The following is a 21,677-nucleotide window of genomic DNA, read 5'->3' as shown; positions in this document are numbered from 1 at the left end:
ACATACAAAAGTATGCCAATGATCTATAAATTGGAATCTTTCCTTATGCTAATACCTCTTCAAATACAACCAAGCATCCTACTGACCTCACCTGTTATACATTAATTGTTGTATATTAATTACCAAGATTCAAATCATCTGATATAATTATTGTCAATTCCTTTTTTAATACTGCCAATAAAGTGTCATTCTGCAGCTAAGCTTTGGATTTTACATCTTAAATGCATAATTTTGAACTTCTTTCTTTAAAGGGACACTAAAGTCAAAATGAAATTTTAATGATTCAGATAGAGCATGCAATTTTAAGCAACTTTCTAATTAACTCCTATTTAAATTTTTTCTTCATTTGCTTGGTATCTTTATTTGAAAATCAAGAATGTAAGCTTAAGAGCGGGCCCATTTTTGGTTCAGGACCTGGGTTGCACTTGCTTATTGGTGGCTAAATGTAGCCAATTCAATCACAAGCTCTAGCCAGGGTGCTGAACCAAAAATAGACCGGCTCCTTAGCTTACATTCTTACCTTTTCAAATAAAGATACCAAGAGATCAAAGAAAATTGATAATAGAAGTAAATTAGAACGTTGTTTAAAATTGAATAATCTATCTAAATCATGGAAGAAAGAACCCTATAGTTTTTAGTTTTTTTCATCTACCTCTTCTGGAAAGTTACCCACACATTTCTGCATCATTGTCAACACCACTAATTCATATTTTAATAAAAAACAGGCCCAAGAACTGACCATAAGGAACTCCACTAATGGCTGCAAGAGGTCTAATAATGTAGCGCTCTGAACCTTATTAAATAAGTACTTCTAAGCTATCAGGCTCTTTACTAACAGGAACAATTATATTTAATATGGACTAGCAATTGCAAATAAACTCTGATGTTGCAGTAGAGGAGAAAATATTAGGCAGGGTGGTAAAACATGCTATAGAGTGAAACTGATCATTTCTAGATAAAAATAAATCTTTCTAAACAGGGTATAGCCCCACACATTACACACACAAACGCACAACCATTTTCGTCTGTAAAATCTTACTGGAGAAGGCATTATAAAGCAGCATAATATAGAGGAGTAGTAACCTTCCTAGTCGTTTTGTATAGATAGTAAAAATAAGAACACATAGCTGACACTTGTGTTATATTCTATGTACCAGAGTGTATAAATAATATGATATTAACACAGGTATATCCAAGAAACAGAGAAAAGTTGGATTACCATTAAACCAGCAAAATACAATAGATAGAAAAAAAGGTAAAATGATTCTACTGCAGGGAACACACCCTCAGCAGTAAAATGTGACACTGTCATGGAATGTCCAGGGTATAAGGGTAGCTGATAAAGGAACAAACACTTTCCCAAGATTCTGCGTACCTTACATTTAGTTAAATATAAACATTTGTTATTTATACAGAAAATCACTTGAATAAAACTAGAGTGATTTAGTCCATTTCCAAATTCATTTAAATAGAGTACCTGCAGAGTATAAATTGTACCACTTAAATTGTGTATACATTATTAGTTATTATTTTAACCATATTAAAATATAATGGGAGCACAACATCATTTTATATATATATATATATATATATATATATATATATATATATATATATATATATATACACATACACACACACATATATATATATATATATATATATATATATATATAGACACACTGTATATACTGCTAGGCTTTGCATAGCTCCAGACAAGTCCCAAACTTGTGTGGGCAGGGGGGGGGGATATCCATGATATGAACATTATCATGAGCTGAAACTTTAGGATCAAATGTAAAATAGATTTAGATTATTTGTTCTCAAATATCCTTTTTTTCCCTTAAATTGGGAACCAATATATACTATTAACGTATAATTATGTACTCAGGTTGTCTATAGTACTACATATATCTCACTGCAAAGCAGACAACTGGAAACTTTTGGCATCTTAACAGGAATGGCAGATAAAAAATAAAATTATATTAACAAAAACAAAACAAAAAATAAAAAAATATATAAGTATATGCAACACTGGCACTGTCACTTGTCAACACTAGGCCTATCTCAACTCAGACACCGCTGGTTAAGTCCACGCAAGTGAGGCGCTGACAGCATCACCTTAACATGGCTCTGCTTTTTTAAAGCCGCCTAGAAATTGAAGAAACTCTTCGGTAGGATAGATAGGGTGCATCACTGTGTCATCCCGCTGCTTTGTGCTTCCCCCCACAGCAGCCACACATCTCCCCACAGTGGTGACATGCCCGTAATGGAAGATAGCAGCATATACAAGGGGCAATGAAAGACAACGTGACTAGAGCCAGCCACCGCAGCCACAAGTTTTCATCAGAGGCATCACAAGAGCATGGGTCAGAGAAATCCCCCTCAGAATCTGACATACAGTGATACAGCATGCTCTCTGCACAAAGCATACAGCTGACATGGTAGATGCAGCGCTGTATGGGGTCTGGAGCATCTTGACATTTTCCTCTACGATTCTCCTCATGATTGAAGCGCTCCTGGCAGTAAACACACCTGGAACGTTCCCCATCTTCTTTCCTTCGCTTGGGCTTCTTAAGAGAAGATGTGGGCTGAGTTTTAAACACCTGCAAGGATTTTTCATCCTTGAGTGAGTCTCTGCCATTGGCAGGGGAGTAAACTATGTCCCCCTTTTTACTACCGTTTTTTGCAAAAGGAGTACTTGTATCAGGTTCTTCCTTCTCCAGATCATTTTTCCATATGTCTGGATGCCGGTAATCTGCATAGCGCCGGATGATGATGTCCCGGGGATTGATTCGCACTATTTCATCATCATCTTGGAAGCTGACATGTCGAAGGGGCTTGAGCGGAGCCTGATAAAGAAAAGGATTCAGATTAGCCATAGCACTCTATAAATATCTGTTAATGGTCAAATGGGCTAATACACCAGACGTAGCTTCATATAACTTTAGGCAAAACACAAAGCATCAAGTTTATCTAGGAAAAGTGTGTAATAGCAATGATTGATAAAAATATAAAATCTCATACTAAATCCCTTTAGCAAGATCCCCAATGTAAAGGAAGCGAAAGAGCCTTTTGTGTTCTGATGTTTGCTTGGACACAAGTTTTATTCTGTTTGTTTTAAACATGTACATATTATGAACAATGGAGTCTATTCCAATTTAGGAATGGCCCAGACTCTGTCCGCTGCCTGCTCCGGCTCTTTCCTACCCTGCCCATGACACACCCACAACCCTATCCCTACAGTAACTATTCACAAAACACCATGGCCCACCACAAGTGCCTCTCATATCCCAGTCGGCCTCCAGAAAATGTAGGGAGGTAAGGAATTCAGATATATTGGAAATATAGGGCTAAATTACTTAAAGGAACAGTCAAAGCCAGAATTATTTTGGTTTAACCCTTTGGCTGGTTTAGCCATTTCCCACCTGTGTGCTAAGCTGGTTTTATTGCAGTTCACATTTAAACACTTTTAGAAGTAAAGTTTGTGCGAATAAACTATACATTGTTTTTTTCCAGCAGATTCAAAATATACCATTATTATATGTGTATGTATCCTGACTCAATAAATAATAGTATGGCATTTTATTTTTCTAAGCTCTATCATCAAAACCTGTGTGGATAAATATTTGTAGCAGCTTACCTGTCTTAAATAAGCAGAAATTAAGAACATTTCACAGTTTTTTCCCACTGTTTTATTGCAGGCATGTCAATTTGATAAATTATTAAAAACAGCATCTTCGAATTTACTGTACTGTTTTCAGCAATTAAACAGTTCTAGCCACCTGAGAAATTAAAATGGGGTACACAAAGCACACATTTGAGGAAAGTACACTCCTTGGTGCATCAAATGAGGGAGCTACAAGTATTTCTAGCATTAATTTGGAGTGCACAGCAATTAATGGAATGTGTCCTTGCTTAAAAAAAAAATTCTAAGCAAAGAGCCATATTCCACTTATTATTACATTGTCTATTTTTGTGCTAGCAATACATGTAGCCCCTCATTTGATGCGCCAAGGGATGTACTTTCCAAAAATGTGTACTTTATTTAATGTATCTTAGTTTCCCAGGTTTCTACAGCTGTCTAATTGCAGACACAACCCATAAAAGTTGAAAGGCTATTTTTCAGATTTTTAGATTGCCATGTTTGCCATTAAACAGTTCTAGCCACTTGGAAAATTAAAATATGGTACACAAAGCACATATTTGTAGAAAGTACACCCTTTGGTGCATCAAATTAGGGGCTACATGTATCTCTAGCACATAATTGAGGTGTGCAACAATTAATGGAATATGGTGCTTTACATAAAAAAATATTTAATTTTTAGCGAAGAGCCATATTCTACTTATTATTACATTGTCTATTTTTTGTGCTAGCAATACTTGTAGCCCCCATTTGATGCGCCAAAGGGTGTACTTTATTTAATGTATCTTAATTTCAGTGGCCCGACTTTTGGCCGACGGACACTTGGCCGACGGACATTTGACCGAAACACAAGTGGCTGTCACATAACAGTCCGGCCAAGAGATAGATAGATTTGATAGATAGATACATAGATTAGATAGATAGATCAATAGATGCAATAGATACATTTGATAGATACGATAGATAGATAGATTTGATAGATAAATAGATAGATTTGATAGATAGTTTCCCAGACAGAGAATTACAAAACGTGCGGCCTGTGACCCATGGTAAGGTTCCCCAAGGCAGTTGCGGCGCCCGAGGCTCTGATTAGAACAGAGCACTCTGGAACGTATCTGCCCTCGGCCGAAATCGGAACACTCTTTAGCTTTCTGTCTGTCAGCCAAATGTCTGTCGGCCAAATGTCCGTCTGCCAAATGTCCTTCTGCCAAATGTCTTTCTGCATTTTGTCAGAGCACCTTAATTTCACTGGTGGCTACAGCTGTCTGATTGCAGACATAACCTGGTAAAGTTGAGAGACTATTTTTTTTAAATTCTCTTTACAATATGGATATTTTTAAAGGGTTTGTCGCTAAAAAACAGAATTTATGTTTACCTGATAAATTACTTTCTCCAACGGTGTGTCCGGTCCACGGCGTCATCCTTACTTGTGGGATATTCTCTTCCCCAACAGGAAATGGCAAAGAGCCCAGCAAAGCTGGTCACATGATCCCTCCTAGGCTCCGCCTACCCCAGTCATTCGACCGACGTTAAGGAGGAATATTTGCATAGGAGAAACCATATGATACCGTGGTGACTGTAGTTAAAGAAAATAAATTATCAGACCTGATTAAAAAACCAGGGCGGGCCGTGGACCGGACACACCGTTGGAGAAAGTAATTTATCAGGTAAACATAAATTCTGTTTTCTCCAACATAGGTGTGTCCGGTCCACGGCGTCATCCTTACTTGTGGGAACCAATACCAAAGCTTTAGGACACGGATGAAGGGAGGGAGCAAATCAGGTCACCTAAATGGAAGGCACCACGGCTTGCAAAACCTTTCTCCCAAAAACAGCCTCAGAAGAAGCAAAAGTATCAAACTTGTAAAATTTGGTAAAAGTGTGCAGTGAAGACCAAGTCGCTGCCCTACATATCTGATCAACAGAAGCCTCGTTCTTGAAGGCCCATGTGGAAGCCACAGCCCTAGTGGAATGAGCTGTGATTCTTTCAGGAGGCTGCCGTCCGGCAGTCTCGTAAGCCAATCTGATGATGCTTTTAATCCAAAAAGAGAGAGAGAGGTAGAAGTTGCTTTTTGACCTCTCCTTTTACCAGAATAAACAACAAACAAGGAAGATGTTTGTCTAAAATCCTTTGTAGCATCTAAATAGAATTTTAGAGCGCGAACAACATCCAAATTGTGCAACAAACGTTCCTTCTTCGAAACAGGTTTCGGACACAAAGAAGGCACGACTATCTCCTGGTTAATGTTTTTGTTAGAAACAACTTTTGGAAGAAAACCAGGTTTAGTACGTAAAACCACCTTATCTGCATGGAACACCAGATAAGGAGAACACTGCAGAGCAGATAATTCTGAAACTCTTCTAGCAGAAGAAATTGCAACCAAAAACAAAACTTTCCAAGATAATAACTTAATATCAACGGAATGTAAGGGTTCAAACGGAACCCCCTGAAGAACTGAAAGAACTAAGTTGAGACTCCAAGGAGGAGTCAAAGGTTTGTAAACAGGCTTGATTCTAACCAGAGCCTGAACAAAGGCTTGAACATCTGGCACAGCTGCCAGCTTTTTGTGAAGTAACACAGACAAGGCAGAAATCTGTCCCTTCAAGGAACTTGCAGATAACCCTTTCTCCAATCCTTCTTGGAGAAAAGATAGAATCTTAGGAATCTTTACCTTGTCCCAGGGGAATCCTTTAGATTCACACCAACAGATATACTTTTTCCATATTTTGTGGTAAATTTTTCTAGTTACAGGCTTTCTGGCCTGAACAAGAGTATCAATAACAGAATCTGAGAACCCTCGTTTTGATAAAATCAAGCGTTCAATCTCCAAGCAGTCAGCTGGAGTGAGACCAGATTCGGATGTTCGAACGGACCTTGAACAAGAAGGTCTCGTCTCAAAGGTAGCTTCCATGGTGGAGCCGATGACATATTCACCAGATCTGCATACCAAGTCCTGCGTGGCCACGCAGGAGCTATCAAGATCACCGACGCCCTCTCCTGATGGATCCTGGCTACCAGCCTGGGGATGAGAGGAAACGGCGGGAATACATAAGCTAGTTTGAAGGTCCAAGGTGCTACTAGTGCATCTACTAGAGTCGCCTTGGGATCCCTGGATCTGGACCCGTAGCAAGGAACCTTGAAGTTCTGACGAGAGGCCATCAGATCCATGTCTGGAATGCCCCACAGTTGAGTGATTTGGGCAAAGATTTCCGGATGGAGTTCCCACTCCCCCGGATGCAATGTCTGACGACTCAGAAAATCCGCTTCCCAATTTTCCACTCCTGGGATGTGGATTGCAGACAGGTGGCAGGAGCGAGTCTCCGCCCATTGAATGATTTTGGTCACTTCTTCCATCGCCAGGGAACTCCTTGTTCCCCCCTGATGGTTGATGTACGCAACAGTCGTCATGTTGTCTGATTGAAACCGTATGAACTTGGCCTTCGCTAGCTGAGGCCAAGCCTTGAGAGCATTGAATATCGCTCTCAGTTCCAGAATATTTATCGGTAGAAGAGATTCTTCCCGAGACCAAAGACCCTGAGCTTTCAGGGATCCCCAGACCGCGCCCCAGCCCATCAGACTGGCGTCGGTCGTGACAATGACCCACTCTGGTCTGCGGAAGGTCATCCCTTGTGACAGGTTGTCCAGGGACAGCCACCAACGGAGTGAGTCTCTGGTCCTCTGATTTACTTGTATCTTCGGAGACAAGTCTGTATAGTCCCCATTCCACTGACTGAGCATGCACAGTTGTAATGGTCTTAGATGAATGCGCGCAAAAGGAACTATGTCCATTGCCGCTACCATCAAACCTATTACTTCCATGCACTGCGCTATGGAAGGAAGAGGAACGGAATGAAGTGTCCGACAAGAGTTTAGAAGTTTTGTTTTTCTGGCCTCTGTCAGAAAAATCCTCATTTCTAAGGAGTCTATTATTGTTCCCAAGAAGGGAACCCTTGTCGACGGAGATAGAGAACTCTTTTCCACGTTCACTTTCCATCCGTGAGATCTGAGAAAGGCCAGGACTATGTCCGTGTGAGCCTTTGCTTGAGGAAGGGACGACGCTTGAATCAGAATGTCGTCCAAGTAAGGTACTACTGCAATGCCCCTTGGTCTTAGCACCGCTAGAAGGGACCCTAGTACCTTTGTGAAAATCCTTGGAGCAGTGGCTAATCCGAAAGGAAGCGCCACGAACTGGTAATGCTTGTCCAGGAATGCGAACCTTAGGAACCGATGATGTTCCTTGTGGATAGGAATATGTAGATACGCATCCTTTAAATCCACCGTGGTCATGAATTGACCTTCCTGGATGGAAGGAAGAATTGTTCGAATGGTTTCCATCTTGAACGATGGAACCTTGAGAAACTTGTTTAAGATCTTGAGATCTAAGATTGGTCTGAACGTTCCCTCTTTTTTGGGAACTATGAACAGATTGGAGTAGAACCCCATCCCTTGTTCTCCTAATGGAACAGGATGAATCACTCCCATTTTTAGCAGGTCTTCTACACAATGTAAGAATGCCTGTCTTTTTATGTGGTCTGAAGACAATTGAGACCTGTGGAACCTCCCCCTTGGGGGAAGCCCCTTGAATTCCAGAAGATAACCTTGGGAGACTATTTCTAGTGCCCAAGGATCCAGAACATCCCTTGCCCAAGCCTGAGCGAAGAGAGAGAGTCTGCCCCCCACCAGATCCGGTCCCGGATCGGGGGCCAACATTTCATGCTGTCTTGGTAGCAGTGGCAGGTTTCTTGGCCTGCTTTCCCTTGTTCCAGCCTTGCATTGGTCTCCAGGCTGGCTTGGCTTGAGAAGTATTACCCTCTTGTTTAGAGGACGTAGCACTTGGGGCTGGTCCGTTTCTACGAAAGGGACGAAAATTAGGTTTATTTTTTGCCTTGAAAGACCTATCCTGAGGAAGGGCGTGGCCCTTACCCCCAGTGATATCAGAGATAATCTCTTTCAAGTCAGGGCCAAACAGCGTTTTCCCCTTGAAAGGAATGTTAAGTAGTTTGTTCTTGGAAGACGCATCCGCTGACCAAGATTTCAACCAAAGCGCTCTGCGCGCCACAATAGCAAACCCAGAATTTTTCGCCGCTAACCTAGCCAATTGCAAAGTGGCGTCTAGGGTGAAAGAATTAGCCAATTTGAGAGCACGGATTCTGTCCATAATCTCCTCATAAGGAGGAGAATCACTATCGATCGCCTTAACTAGTTCATCGAACCAGAAACACGCGGCTGTAGTGACAGGGACAATGCATGAAATTGGTTGTAGAAGGTAACCTTGCTGAACAAACATCTTTTTAAGCAAACCTTCTAATTTTTTATCCATAGGATCTTTGAAAGCACAACTATCTTCTATGGGTATAGTGGTGCGTTTGTTTAAAGTAGAAACCGCTCCCTCGACCTTGGGGACTGTCTGCCATAAGTCCTTTCTGGGGTCGACCATAGGAAACAATTTTTTAAATATGGGGGGAGGGACGAAAGGTATACCGGGCCTTTCCCATTCTTTATTTACAATGTCCGCCACCCGCTTGGGTATAGGAAAAGCTTCTGGGAGCCCCGGGACCTCTAGGAACTTGTCCATTTTACATAGTTTCTCTGGGATGATCAAATTCTCACAATCATCCAGAGTGGATAAAACCTCCTTAAGCAGAGCGCGGAGATGTTCCAACTTAAATTTAAATGTAATCACATCGGGTTCAGCTTGTTGAGAAATTTTCCCTGAATCTGAAATTTCTCCCTCAGACAAAACCTCCCTGGCCCCCTCAGACTGGTGTAGGGGCATTTCAGAACCATTATCATCAGCGTCCTCATGCTCTTCAGTATCTAAAACAGAGCATTCGCGCTTACGCTGATAAGTGGGCATTTTGGCTAAAATGTTTTTGATAGAATTATCCATTACAGCCGTTAATTGTTGCATAGTAAGGAGTATTGGCGCGCTAGATGTACTAGGGGCCTCCTGAGTGGGCAAGACTCGTGTAGACGAAGGAGGGAATGATGCAGTACCATGCTTACTCCCCTCACTTGAGGAATCATCTTGGGCATCATTTTCAGTGTCACATAAATCACATTTATTTAAATGAGAAGGAACCCTGGCTTCCCCACATTCAGAACACAGTCTATCTGGTAGTTCAGACATGTTAAACAGGCATAAACTTGATAACAAAGTACAAAAAACGTTTTAAAATAAAACCGTTACTGTCACTTTAAATTTTAAACTGAACACACTTTATTACTGCAATTGCGAAAAAGTATGAAGGAATTGTTCAAAATTCACCAAAATTTCACCACAGTGTCTTAAAGCCTTAAAAGTATTGCACACCAAATTTGGAAGCTTTAACCCTTAAAATAACGGAACCTGAGCCGTTTTTAACTTTAACCCCTTTACAGTCCCTGGTATCTGCTTTGCTGAGACCCAACCAAGCCCAAAGGGGAATACGATACCAAATGATCCTTCAGAAAGTCTTTTCTATGTATCAGAGCTCCTCACACATGCGACTGCATGTCATGCCTCTCAAAAACAAGTGCGCAATACCGGCGCGAAAATGAGGCTCTGCCTATGATTAGGGAAAGTCCCTAAAGAATAAGGTGTCTAAAACAGTGCCTGCCGATATTATTTTATCAAAATACCCAGATTAAATGATTCCTCAAGGCTAAATATGTGTAATATATGAATCGATTTAGCCCAGAAAAAGTCTACAGTCTTAATAAGCCCTTGTGAAGCCCTTATTTACTTGCTGAATAAACATGGCTTACCGGATCCCATAGGGAAAATGACAGCTTCCAGCATTACATCGTCTTGTTAGAATGTGTCATACCTCAAGCAGCAAGAGACTGCACACTGTTCCCCCAACTGAAGTTAATTCCTCTCAACAGTCCTGTGTGGAACAGCCATGGATTTTAGTAACGGTTGCTAAAATCATTTTCCTCTTACAAACAGAAATCTTCATCTCTTTTCTGTTTCAGAGTAAATAGTACATACCAGCACTATTTTAAAATAACAAACTCTTGATTGAATAATAAAAACTACAGTTAAACACTAAAAAACTCTAAGCCATCTCCGTGGAGATGTTGCCTGTACAACGGCAAAGAGAATGACTGGGGTAGGCGGAGCCTAGGAGGGATCATGTGACCAGCTTTGCTGGGCTCTTTGCCATTTCCTGTTGGGGAAGAGAATATCCCACAAGTAAGGATGACGCCGTGGACCGGACACACCTATGTTGGAGAAAATATATAATTTTTATTGCAAAAGTAAGCTTCTTTGCAAAAAAAAAAATACAGAAGTTTTGAAAGATGGAGAGAGCTGCGTAAAGAGTATGTTTTACTCATCTTCCACGCACGATATATATTTTTTTAAATAGCATTCCTCTACCATTTATTAATTTGTAACCACATTATCCAGATGATCATGGGATTACAAATATAATAGCGGTCCGTAAAAGGTCCTTGTAAAAAGGAATGCAACATTTCTCAGCTAGGTGATCACTGCGGTAACGCTGTTGTTACCATGGTGATCATTTAGCTATAATACTTAAACCGATATTTATTTTTAAAAAATAAACAAGTTTATTTTTAGAACATGTATTTTGGGGGTCTCTAGGCAAATTTGATCTTTATTTATCTGCCTTTAGAGACCCCAAATCCTTTTTTTCACTTTTTTTATTTATTATTGTACTCCCCCAAGACTTATACCATTAGAAATGGTAGATGGTTACCTTTCCAATGGCATCTAAGCAGCATGCCCCCATCTCCCTATAACTGACAATTGTCAGTCTTAAATAAAGTTTCGTAGTGACGTCATTGCACGCGACGTCACTGTGCAAAACGTGACAACCCAATGATGCCTGTCACTATACAGGCCATATCGCCGGCATAGAAGTGGATGGAGGTCCCCAGAACTCTACCAAGGTGGGGGAGTGCTAGTGACGGCTCTGACCTGTCGTTAGCCCCTGAGAGGGAAACTTTGCGATGGCTCAGAGCCGTCGTTCGCTCAATGGGTTAAATGATAGATAATCCATTTATTACCTATTCCCCAGTTTTGCATAACCAACACAGTTATAATAATACATGTTTTACCTCTAATTATCTTGTGTCTATGCCTCTGCAAACTGTACCCTTATTTCAGTTCTTTTGACAGACTTGCATTTTAGCCAATCAGTGCTCACTCCTAGGTAACTTCACAGGCATGAGCTCAATATTATCTATATGAAACACATGAACTAATGCCCTCTAGTGGTGAAATACTGTCAAAATGCATTCAGATTAGAGGTGGCCTTCAAGGTCTAGGAAAGCTTAGGTTAGGTTTAGGTTTAGTTTTTAACTAAGAATACCAAGGAAACAAAGCAAAATTGGTGATAAAAGTAAATGGGAAAGTTGTTTAAAATAACATGCCCTATTTGAATCATGAAATTTAAATTTTGGACTTGATTGTCCCTTTAAGTACAAAGACATAAATTATGCTTACCAGATCATTTCATTTCCATCTGTATGAGGAGAGTCCACGGCTTCATTCCTTACTTGTGGGAAATACTGAACCTGGCCACCAGGAGGAGGCAAAGACACCTCAGCCAAAGGCTTAAATACCTCCCCCACTTCCCTCATCCCCCAGTCATTCTGCCAAGGAAACAAGGAACAGTAGGAGAAATATCAGGGTATAAATGGTGCCAGAAGAACCAAACATTTTGGTCCGCCCAACGGAGAAAACGGGCGAGGGCCGTGGACTCTCCTCATTCAGATGGAAATGAAATTATCTGGTAAGCATAATTTATGTTTTCCATCTTAATATGAGGAGAGTCAACGGCTTCATTCCTTACTTATGGGAAACATATACCTAAGCTCTAGAGCAGTGTTTTTCAACCAGTGTGCCGTGGCACACTAGTGTGCCGTGAGAGATCCTCAGGTGTGCCGCGGCAGACTGACAACAGTGTGGGGGTGTCCCTCTTTCAAATTTTTAAATATTTATATGTCATGTATAGTTTGTAGGAGGCATGGCATGACAGCACAGTACAGTGTGTGTGTGTATATATATATATATATATATATATACTGTATTATATATCCTGTATTAGGCTACAATGTGTGATTTTGTAAAGTTTTGGGATGGTGGTGTGCCACAGGATTTTTTTATGTAAAAAAGTGTGCCACGGCAAAAAAAAAGGTTGCAAATCACTGCTCTAGAGGACACTGAATAAAACGGGAGGGTAAAAAGAGGCGGACCCTATTCTGAGGGCACCACAGCCTGCAAAACTTTTCTCCCAAAAAATGCTTCAGTCGAAGCAAAAACGTCAAACTTGTAAAATTTTGAAAAGGTATTTTTCAAGGCCCGAACCACATCCAAATTATGAAGTAACCGCTCCTTCAAAGAAGAAGGGCTAGGGCACAAGGAAGGAACAACAATCTTCTGATTGATGTTGCGATCAGAAAACAACCTTAGGAAGAAAACCTAACCCAGTATGAAAAACAGCCTTATTAGCATGAAATACTATCTAAGGGGGCTCACATTGCAAGGCAGCCATCTCAGATACTCTGCATGAGGAGGCAATAGCCAGTAAAAAGAGAACCTTCCAAGATAATAATTTAATGACAAGGCTGTGCATAGGCTCAAATGGAGCCCTCTGCAAAACCTTAAGAACAACATTTAAACTCCAAGGAGGATCACAAGGTCAAACCACAGGTCTGATTCTAGATGGAGCCTGAACAAAAGACTGGACATCTGGAAGCTCAGCGAGCCTCTTGTGCAGTAAAACAGATAGGGCTGAAATCTGTCCCTTAAGAGAGCTAGCCGAAAGGCCCTTCCTCCAGACCATCCTGGAGAAACAAAGAATCCTGGAAACCCTGACCTTATGCCAGGGAAATCCATGCTCTTCACACCAGAATAAGTTGGTCCTCCACACCTTATGATTGATACGACGAGTAACCGGCTTATGGGCTTGAATGAGAGTATCAATAACTCTCTCAGAAAAACTTGTCTTGGCTAGGACTAAGCCTTCAATCTCCACGCAGTCAGCTTCCGAGAATCTAGATTTTGATGAAAAGGACCTTGTTCCAGCAGATCCCTGCGACAAGATAACCTCCATGGAGGAGAAGATGACATCCCTACTAGATCCGTGAACCATATCCTTCACGGCCATGATGGAGCAATCAGTATTACAGACGCCTGCTCCTGTTTGATGCGGGCCACTACACGAGGAAGGAGTGGTAACGGCAGGAAAAGGTAAATTAGACTGAACCTCCAAAACACTGCTAATGCATCTATTAGCTACGTCTGAGGATCCCTGGACCGCAACCCATGCCCATATAAAGTATATAGCCACCGTGGTATTGTTGTCCGATTGGAATCTGATAAACTAGGTCAAACCCAGAAGGGGCCAAGCCTTCAGAGCATTGAAGATCCCTCGAAGATGTTGATCGGGAGGAGGGATTCCTCTCGAGTCCACAGGCCCTGTACCTTCCTGGCACCCCAAACAGCTCCCCATCCAGAGAGACTCGAGTCCGTAGTCACAATCTCCCAGGATGGTCTCAAGAAGGCCGTCTATTGGGACAGGTGATCTGGACAAAGCCACCAGGACAGAGATTCTCTCGACCGGCTGTCCAGAGAAATCTATTGAGACAGATCTGAATGATTGTCGTTCCACTGTCTCAGCATGCACAGCTGAAGAGATCTGAGATGGAATCTGGCAAAGGGGATTATGTCCATGCAGGACACCATGAGACCAATTACCTCCATAAATCAAGCCACAGATGGCCTGAAAGAGGTCTGGAGGTTAGCTTGTAACGTCTCTGGTCTGTAAGAAATATCCTCATGGATATGGAGTCTATTATCGTACCCAGGAACTCCACCCTGGTACTGGGAATAAGAGAACCCTTTTCTAAATTTATCTCCCATCCACGAGATCGAAGAAGAGAAAGAAGAGCGTTCGAATGGTCCTCTGCCAGACGACAGGACGATGCTTGAACCAAAATATCATCCAAGTACGGCGCCACTGCAATCCCTTTGGTTCTGGCCACTGCGAGCAGAGCCCCTAGAACCTTTGTAAAAACTCTTAGAGCAGTAGCTAGACCAAACGGAAGCGCAATGAACTGGAAGTGCTGGTCCAGGAATGCAAATCTTAGGAGCTTGAAGTGTTCCTTTTGTATAGGGACGTGAAGGTAGGCATCCTTTAGGTCTATCGTGGTCATAAATTGTCCTTCCTGGACTAAAGGAAGAATGGACCTTATTGTGTCCATCTTGAATGAGGGGACAGACAGGAATTTATTTAAACACTTTAGGTCCAGATTTGGACGAAAAGTATCTTCCTTCTTTGAGACCACAAACAGGTTTGAGTAGTATCCCAGACCTCTCTCTGCTGGAGATACCGGTACAATGACCCCCCAGGGCGGAGAGATCCCTCACACACCCTGGAAAAGCCTCTATCTTTTCTGGCCTTGAAGACAGGTTTGATAAGAGGAATCTGCCCCTGGAAGGATGAGACTTGAAACCTATCCTGTATCCCTGAGCGATGACCTCAAGTACCCACACGGGTCTTGCAGGTCCCCAAACCAAGCTTCTGAAAAGAGTGATAGTCTGCATCCTACCAGATCCAAACCCGGATCGGGGGACGCCCCTTCATGCCGACTTTGACTCGGCAGGCCTCTTATTCTGCTTGGATTTATTCCAGGACTGAGAAGGTTTCAAAGTTCCTTTGGACTGCTCTGGCTCTGCAGAGGGCTGCTGACGTTGGGATTTGTCCGAACGAAGGGAACAAAAATTAGTCCAAGCCTGGACCAAAAAGAATCTTTCCCTTAAATGGGAGGGAAAGAAGTCTTCAAAGTCATGTCCACAGACCAAGATTTCAGCCAGAGTGCCCTACGGGCTAGCACAGAAAAACCAGAAGAATTGGTGTTCAGGCGAATAATCTGCATATTTGCATCAAAAATAAAAGAATTAGCTACCCTTAAGGCCCTAATTCTTTCCAGGATTGTGTCGAGGGGACCCTCCACCTCGATCAACTCAGATAAGGATTCGTACCGGTAGGTAGCCGCTTCCGCAACCCCAACAACAGCCGCTGCCGGTTGGAACAAATATCCCATATGCTGAAACATTTTTCTCAACAGAGTTTCCAGCTTATTATTCATGGGCTCTTTAAATGACGAACTATCCTCAATTGGGATAGTAGTGCATTTAGCAAGCATGGAGATAGCACCGTCTACCTTAAAGACGGAACCCCACAACTCCAACTGAGAGTCCGGAACCGGGAACAATTTCTTAAAGAAAGAAAAATGGGAAAAAGAAGAGTCAAGTATTTCCCATTCATTCCTAATAATGTTCGCCATCTTTACGGGAACCGGGAAGGTCTGTGGTACAACCCTGTCCTCATAGACCTTATCTAATTTAGGAATACAAGGTTCCTCAGGTAATTTAGGTTCTGGAACCTCTAAAGTAGCCAACTCTTCCTTTAGCAGAAAGCGTAAGTGTTCAATCCTAAATCTAAAGTCTGGTTTCTCCGCAGCTGGAGGCTGAGAGGCAGCAGATTCCGACCCAGAAAGAGTATCAGAGGCGTCTTCATCATTGGATAATCTTGTATCAGATAAATCCAATAAATTAGTAAATAATCCCTGGGAACGATAACAATATTTAACCTTTCGTTTGCGCCTAGCAGTGCGAGGTAAAGCACTAAAGGCCGCAGACACTGCCGTCTGTAACTGTTCAGTAAAGTCTGGCGGTAAAAGGGCTCCTCCAGATGAAGGAATAGGAGTGCTACGGGAAGCTGAATGTGTATTAGGAGATGAATGAAGGGTGCGCACCTCACGGATGGAGACTCCTCAGAGGTAGAAGGCTCAGAGTACTAAACATATTAGCTTTCTTTGATAAGATTACTTTATCAGGGCATGTGGAACATAATTGAGCAGGTGGGTATACCGTGGCCTCTTTACAATATAGACATGCATTAGCTTTAGGTAAAGAGGGAGTACCCTCTAACATATCAAAGTCCTCCATAGCTTGCGCTTATAAAAAGGACTAAAAATACAAAGATAAATGGCACCTTTATACCCCCAATGGCTGGGGCACTCACCACCTCCTATGACCCAGGCCCAAGAGAGAAACCGCACGGTCAGAAAGAGAATCACTGTGACCACACCCGGTCACATGGTGCGCCATGCAGGACCGCCCCTGCACCACTAAAAGCACGCCAAGCCTAACTGGCTGCGCAGCGCTCCAAAGTGAAAGTAAAACCTGTACGTTCCAACATCTGCCTGAGCCACATCTTACACGTCACTGCATAAACACAATATTAAAAATATGTGATTAATCCCTCCTGTTTAATAATCCCCTTCCGGAGACATTAAACCTGGATTCCATTCAGATAAAAGGAGTCGCACTGTGACCCTGTCTTCTGGCGTTATCAAAAGTGTATAAAAAATGAAACCATCTTACCGGAATCTATGCCGTGGAACAGAAACACAGCCTCTCAAGTTTGACAGTCTTGAAGCATCGCTCCTGACATGGACTTGAGTGATAGAAGCAGGCAGTGAAACTTGTCAAAACTGATTGCTTAGGAGCTGTTAATCCGAGTCTGGATGGGTTTGCAGAAACACTCTCCCTGGATCTCCAGACTCTAACATTCGCCAATGCTCTCACTGAGATGCTGACAAGACTACTTAAAACTCCAGTCCCATTTCGAAGAGTACTACCCTCCATAAGGAACTACTTCGTATCTTCTGACACTTCTTTGCCAACCTTCTGTGACGAAAGGCAAAGAATGACTGGGGGATGAGGGGAGTGGGGGGGTATTTAAGCTTATGGCTGGGGTGTCTTTGCCTCCTCCTGGTGGCCAGGTTCAGCATTTCCCACAAGTAAGGAATGAAGCCGTGGACTATCCTAATAACAAGATGGAAATACCTGTCCGCATAAGCCGAGTATCTAAACTTGGTCATGCAAAAAAAGCTCAGATGATAAACAGCTCTAAACCCAATTTTCCCTCTTGTTTATGCCACAAATTACTGTATTCAAATGGCAGCCAGCACATCACAGCAGGGTGATAGAAGAATCATTTATTCCAGAAATCACCACACAATTATTTGTATATTATATTTATTCACATAATCATAGATACATCTATTTTCTTCTTTTATTTTTCTTCTGTCCACCTAATACAGCTATACCTGAAAGAAAAGTGACAGACTCTGACATATATTATAAACTTTGTCTCGATATAATTGGACTATTTTTAGACCTTTAGCCCTATATATGTCTTGTTTATGTTTATTTTTTGATATCTCCAGATCTATATATATTTTTATGAGCGCCCCCTAATAGTCAGTCTGTTTTGTAGGATTGACTTCTCTTTAGGTGCAGGATTACATGCAAAGCAGTTTATGCCTTTTTCTCACCTGACTGTGAATGTAGCTTCTCTTGGGATTTAGGTTTTCAAATGGCGAAGGTCTTATAGCAGCACTACGATAGAGCTCATCTACTGGGCCAGGATCATGTCGGAAAAATGTGTCACTGTAGTGCGATTTGTGATGCTCTTCTCTGTTCACCTGAAGAGGAGGCAAATAAAATAATACCATGTTAGTGTAAACAAACCCAGTTCAGGAAATTGGCAATGGATGTGCGTTAGCAAAACTGCGCACAGCCCAAAAAGAAAGAAATATATATATATATATATATATATACAAACACACACTGACATTAAAGGAACAGTAAAGTCAAAATTAAACTTTCGTGATTCATACAGAGCATGTCATTTTAAACAACTTTACAATTTACTTATTTTTTCTAATGTGCTTGGTTTTCTTGGTATCCTTTGTTGATAAAGTATACTTAGCTGGGATCAGGAGCAGCAATGCATTACTTGAAACTAGCTAGCTGCTGATTGGTGGATGCACATATATGGGTCTTGTTATTGGCTTTACCTGTGTGTTCATCTAGCTACCAGAGGTGCATTGCTGTTTCTTCAACAAAAGATACTAGGATACATTTTTTTTCTTATATGATTTAGAGAGATCATACCATTTAAAACAACTTTCAATTTTAGTTCTGTGATCGAATTTGCTGTGTTCTGTTGGTATCCTTTGTTGAAGGAGCAGCAATGCACTACTTTAAAGCTAGCTCAACACATCATGTAATCAAATGACAAGAGGCATATATGTTCAGCCACTAGGCATATATGTTCAGCAGCTAGTTCATAGTAGTGCATTACTGCTCCTGAGCCTAGATATTTTTTTCAATAATGGATAGCAAAAGAACAAAGTGAATTGGATTATCTAACTAAACTGGAAAATTATTTAAAATTGTATGCTCTATCTGAATCATGAAAGAAAAAAGTGTGGGTTTCACGTTCCTTTAAATGGAAGGTATCATGGAAAGTTTGTTAATAATATGTCTACGCATTGCTTTACCATGCAAATGAGTATTTCAAACCTTTATATTGTGTATGAATCTCTCCATTGTAGGCCTATAAATGAGTCGGCACTACTGTGCTTTGTTGCCATAATTGGAATGAACACATTTTTGCCAGTAAGCTAAATATTAAGAGAAGATGAAAATAAGGAAACACACAGGTTACGCCTTATCCTCATTGTATCCACTATCACTGGTTTCCATATCATACTCTGCAATGGAAGTAATCCAAACCTTTTTTATAATGGGGGGGGGGGAGAAATCAAAGTTTTCATTTTCTAGTCACAATAATAATAGATTTTTTTTAAAAAGTGTTTTAATTTACTAGAAATATTTATAGTTTAATGTGATTTTTTTATTATAAATTGAGTAAATTGTGAGCAGGAAAAAGTCACAAAGTGACAGAGAGGCTGGTTTAGACTTTTTAATTTTAAGACTGGCTAGTGTACCAGAGCTTATCTGTCTATCAAAGGCTTAGTACTTCATCAGATTGGCACTTTAAAAAAAAACAAAACAAAAAAAAACTCAGAGGTGCCAATCTTACGCCTAGATTTAGAGTTTGGCGGCCAAAGGGGTGCGTTAGCTACGCGTGCTTTTTTCCCCCCGCACCTTTTAAATACTGCTGGTATTTAGAGTTCACAGAATGGATGGGTTTTCAGTGCGTTAGGCTCCAAAAAGGGAGCGTAGAGCATAAGTTAACGCCACTGCAACTCTAGATACCAGCGGTGCTTCAAAAACGTGCTCGTGCACGATATCCCCATAGAAAACAATGGGGCCATTTGAGCTGAAAAAAAGCAGCGTTCAGTTCTTAACGCAGCCCCATTGTTTTCTATGGGGAAACACTTCCTACGTCTGCACCTAACACTCTAACATGTACCCTGAGTCTAAACACCCCTAACCTTACACTTATTAACCCCTATTCTGCCGCCCCCGCTATCGCTGACATGTGCATATTTTTTTTAACCCCTAATCTGCCGCTCTGTAAACCACCGCTACCTACATTATCCCTGTGTACCCCTAATCTGCTGCCCCTAACACCGCCGACCCCTATATTATATTTATTAACCCCTAATCTGCCCCCACAACGTCGCCTCCACCTGCCTACACTTATTAACCCCTAATCTGCCGAGCGGACCGCACCGCTACTATAATAAAGTTATTAACCCCTAATCCGCCTCACTCCCGCCTCAAAAACCCTATAATAAATAGTATTAACCCCTAATCTGCCCTCCTTAACATCGCCGACACCTAACTTCAATTATTAACCCCTAATCTGCCGACCGAATCTCGCCGCTACTGTAATAAATGGATTAACCCCTAAAGCTAAGTCTAACCCTAACACCCCCCTAAGTTAAATATAATTTTATTCTAACGAAATAAATTAACTTTTATTAAATAAATTATTCCTATTTAAAACTAAATACTTACCTGTAAAATAAACCCTAATATAGCTACAATATAAATTATAATTATATTGTAGCTATTTTAGGATTAATATTTATTTTACAGGCAACTTTGTAATTATTTTAACCAGGTACAATAGCTATTAAATAGTTAATAACTATTTAATAGCTAAAATAGTTAAAATAATTACAAAATTACCTGTAAAATAAATCCTAACCTAAGTTACAATTAAACCTAACACTACACTATCAATAAATTAATTAAATAAACTACCTACAATTAACTACAATGAAATAAACTAACTAAAGTACAAAAAATAAAAAAGAACTAAGTTACAAAAAATAAAAAAATATTTACCAACATTAGAAAAATATTACAACAATTTTAAACTAATTACACCTACTCTAAGCCCCCTAATAAAATAACAAAGACCCACAAAATAAAAAAATGCCTTACCCTATTTTAAATTACAAAAGTTCAAAGCTCTTTTACCTTACCAGCCTGAACAGCCAATAGAATGCGAGCTCAATCTGATTGGCTGATTGGATCAGCCAATCGGATTTAACTTGAATCTGATTGGCTGATTCCATCAGCCAATCAGAATTTTCCTACCTTAATTCCGATTAGCTGATAGAATCCTATCAGCCAACCGGAATTCGAGGGACGCCATCTTGGATGACGTCATTTAAAGGAACCGTCATTCGTCGTTAGTCCGTCGGTGAAGAAGGATGGCTGCGCGTCGGCTGGAAGATGATGGCTCCGGAAGAAAGAAGATTGAAGATGCTGCTTCATAGAAGACTTCATCCCGATGATGGACTTCTTCAGCCGCCGCTTGGATCCAGACTTCAGCCCGATGATGGATTTCTTCAGCCGCCGCTTGGATCCAGACTTCAGCCCGAGGATGGACGTCACTCTTCAGCCCCCCGCTTGGGCTTGGATCAAGACTTCGGACCCTCTTCTAGACCGATCGGTGAACCTGGCATGGTGAAGACAAGGTAGGGAGATCTTCAGGGGCTTAGTGTTAGGTTTATTTAAGGGGGGTTTGGGTTAGATTAGGGGTATGTGGGTGGTGGGTTGTAATGTTGGGGGGGTATTGTATATGTTTTTTTTACAGGCAAAAGAGCTGAATTCTTTCAGGGCTGGTAAGGTAAAAGAGCTTTGAACTTTTGTAATTTAGAATAGGGTAGGGCATTTTTTTATTTTGGGGGTCTTTGTTATTTTATTAGGGGGCTTAGAGTAGGTGTAATTAGTTT

General features: G+C 41.1%; 1 protein-coding gene across 2 annotated transcripts in view; it reads right to left on the bottom strand.

Annotated features, from left to right (window-relative positions):
* Positions 1–1,791: 1,791 nt before the first annotated feature.
* SPRED1 (sprouty related EVH1 domain containing 1) overlaps positions 1,792–21,677 on the bottom strand; it is a 274,558-nt gene continuing 254,672 nt past the window's right edge. For both annotated transcript variants that reach the window (XM_053697963.1, XM_053697964.1), the window contains exons 5-6: positions 18,009–18,158; positions 1,792–2,852 (exon numbers count right to left, since the gene is read on the bottom strand). In XM_053697963.1, coding sequence (XP_053553938.1) covers positions 2,202–2,852; positions 18,009–18,158 — 801 coding nt within the window. In that variant the 3' untranslated portion in view covers positions 1,792–2,201. The remainder of the gene's footprint in view (positions 2,853–18,008; positions 18,159–21,677) is intronic.

Source organism: Bombina bombina, chromosome 1 (genome assembly GCF_027579735.1).
Source record: "Bombina bombina isolate aBomBom1 chromosome 1, aBomBom1.pri, whole genome shotgun sequence".
NCBI classification, from domain to species: Eukaryota; Metazoa; Chordata; class Amphibia; order Anura; family Bombinatoridae; genus Bombina; species Bombina bombina.
The sequence above is the reverse complement of the archived record's forward strand: the minus strand, read 5'-3'. Positions and strand labels throughout refer to the sequence as shown.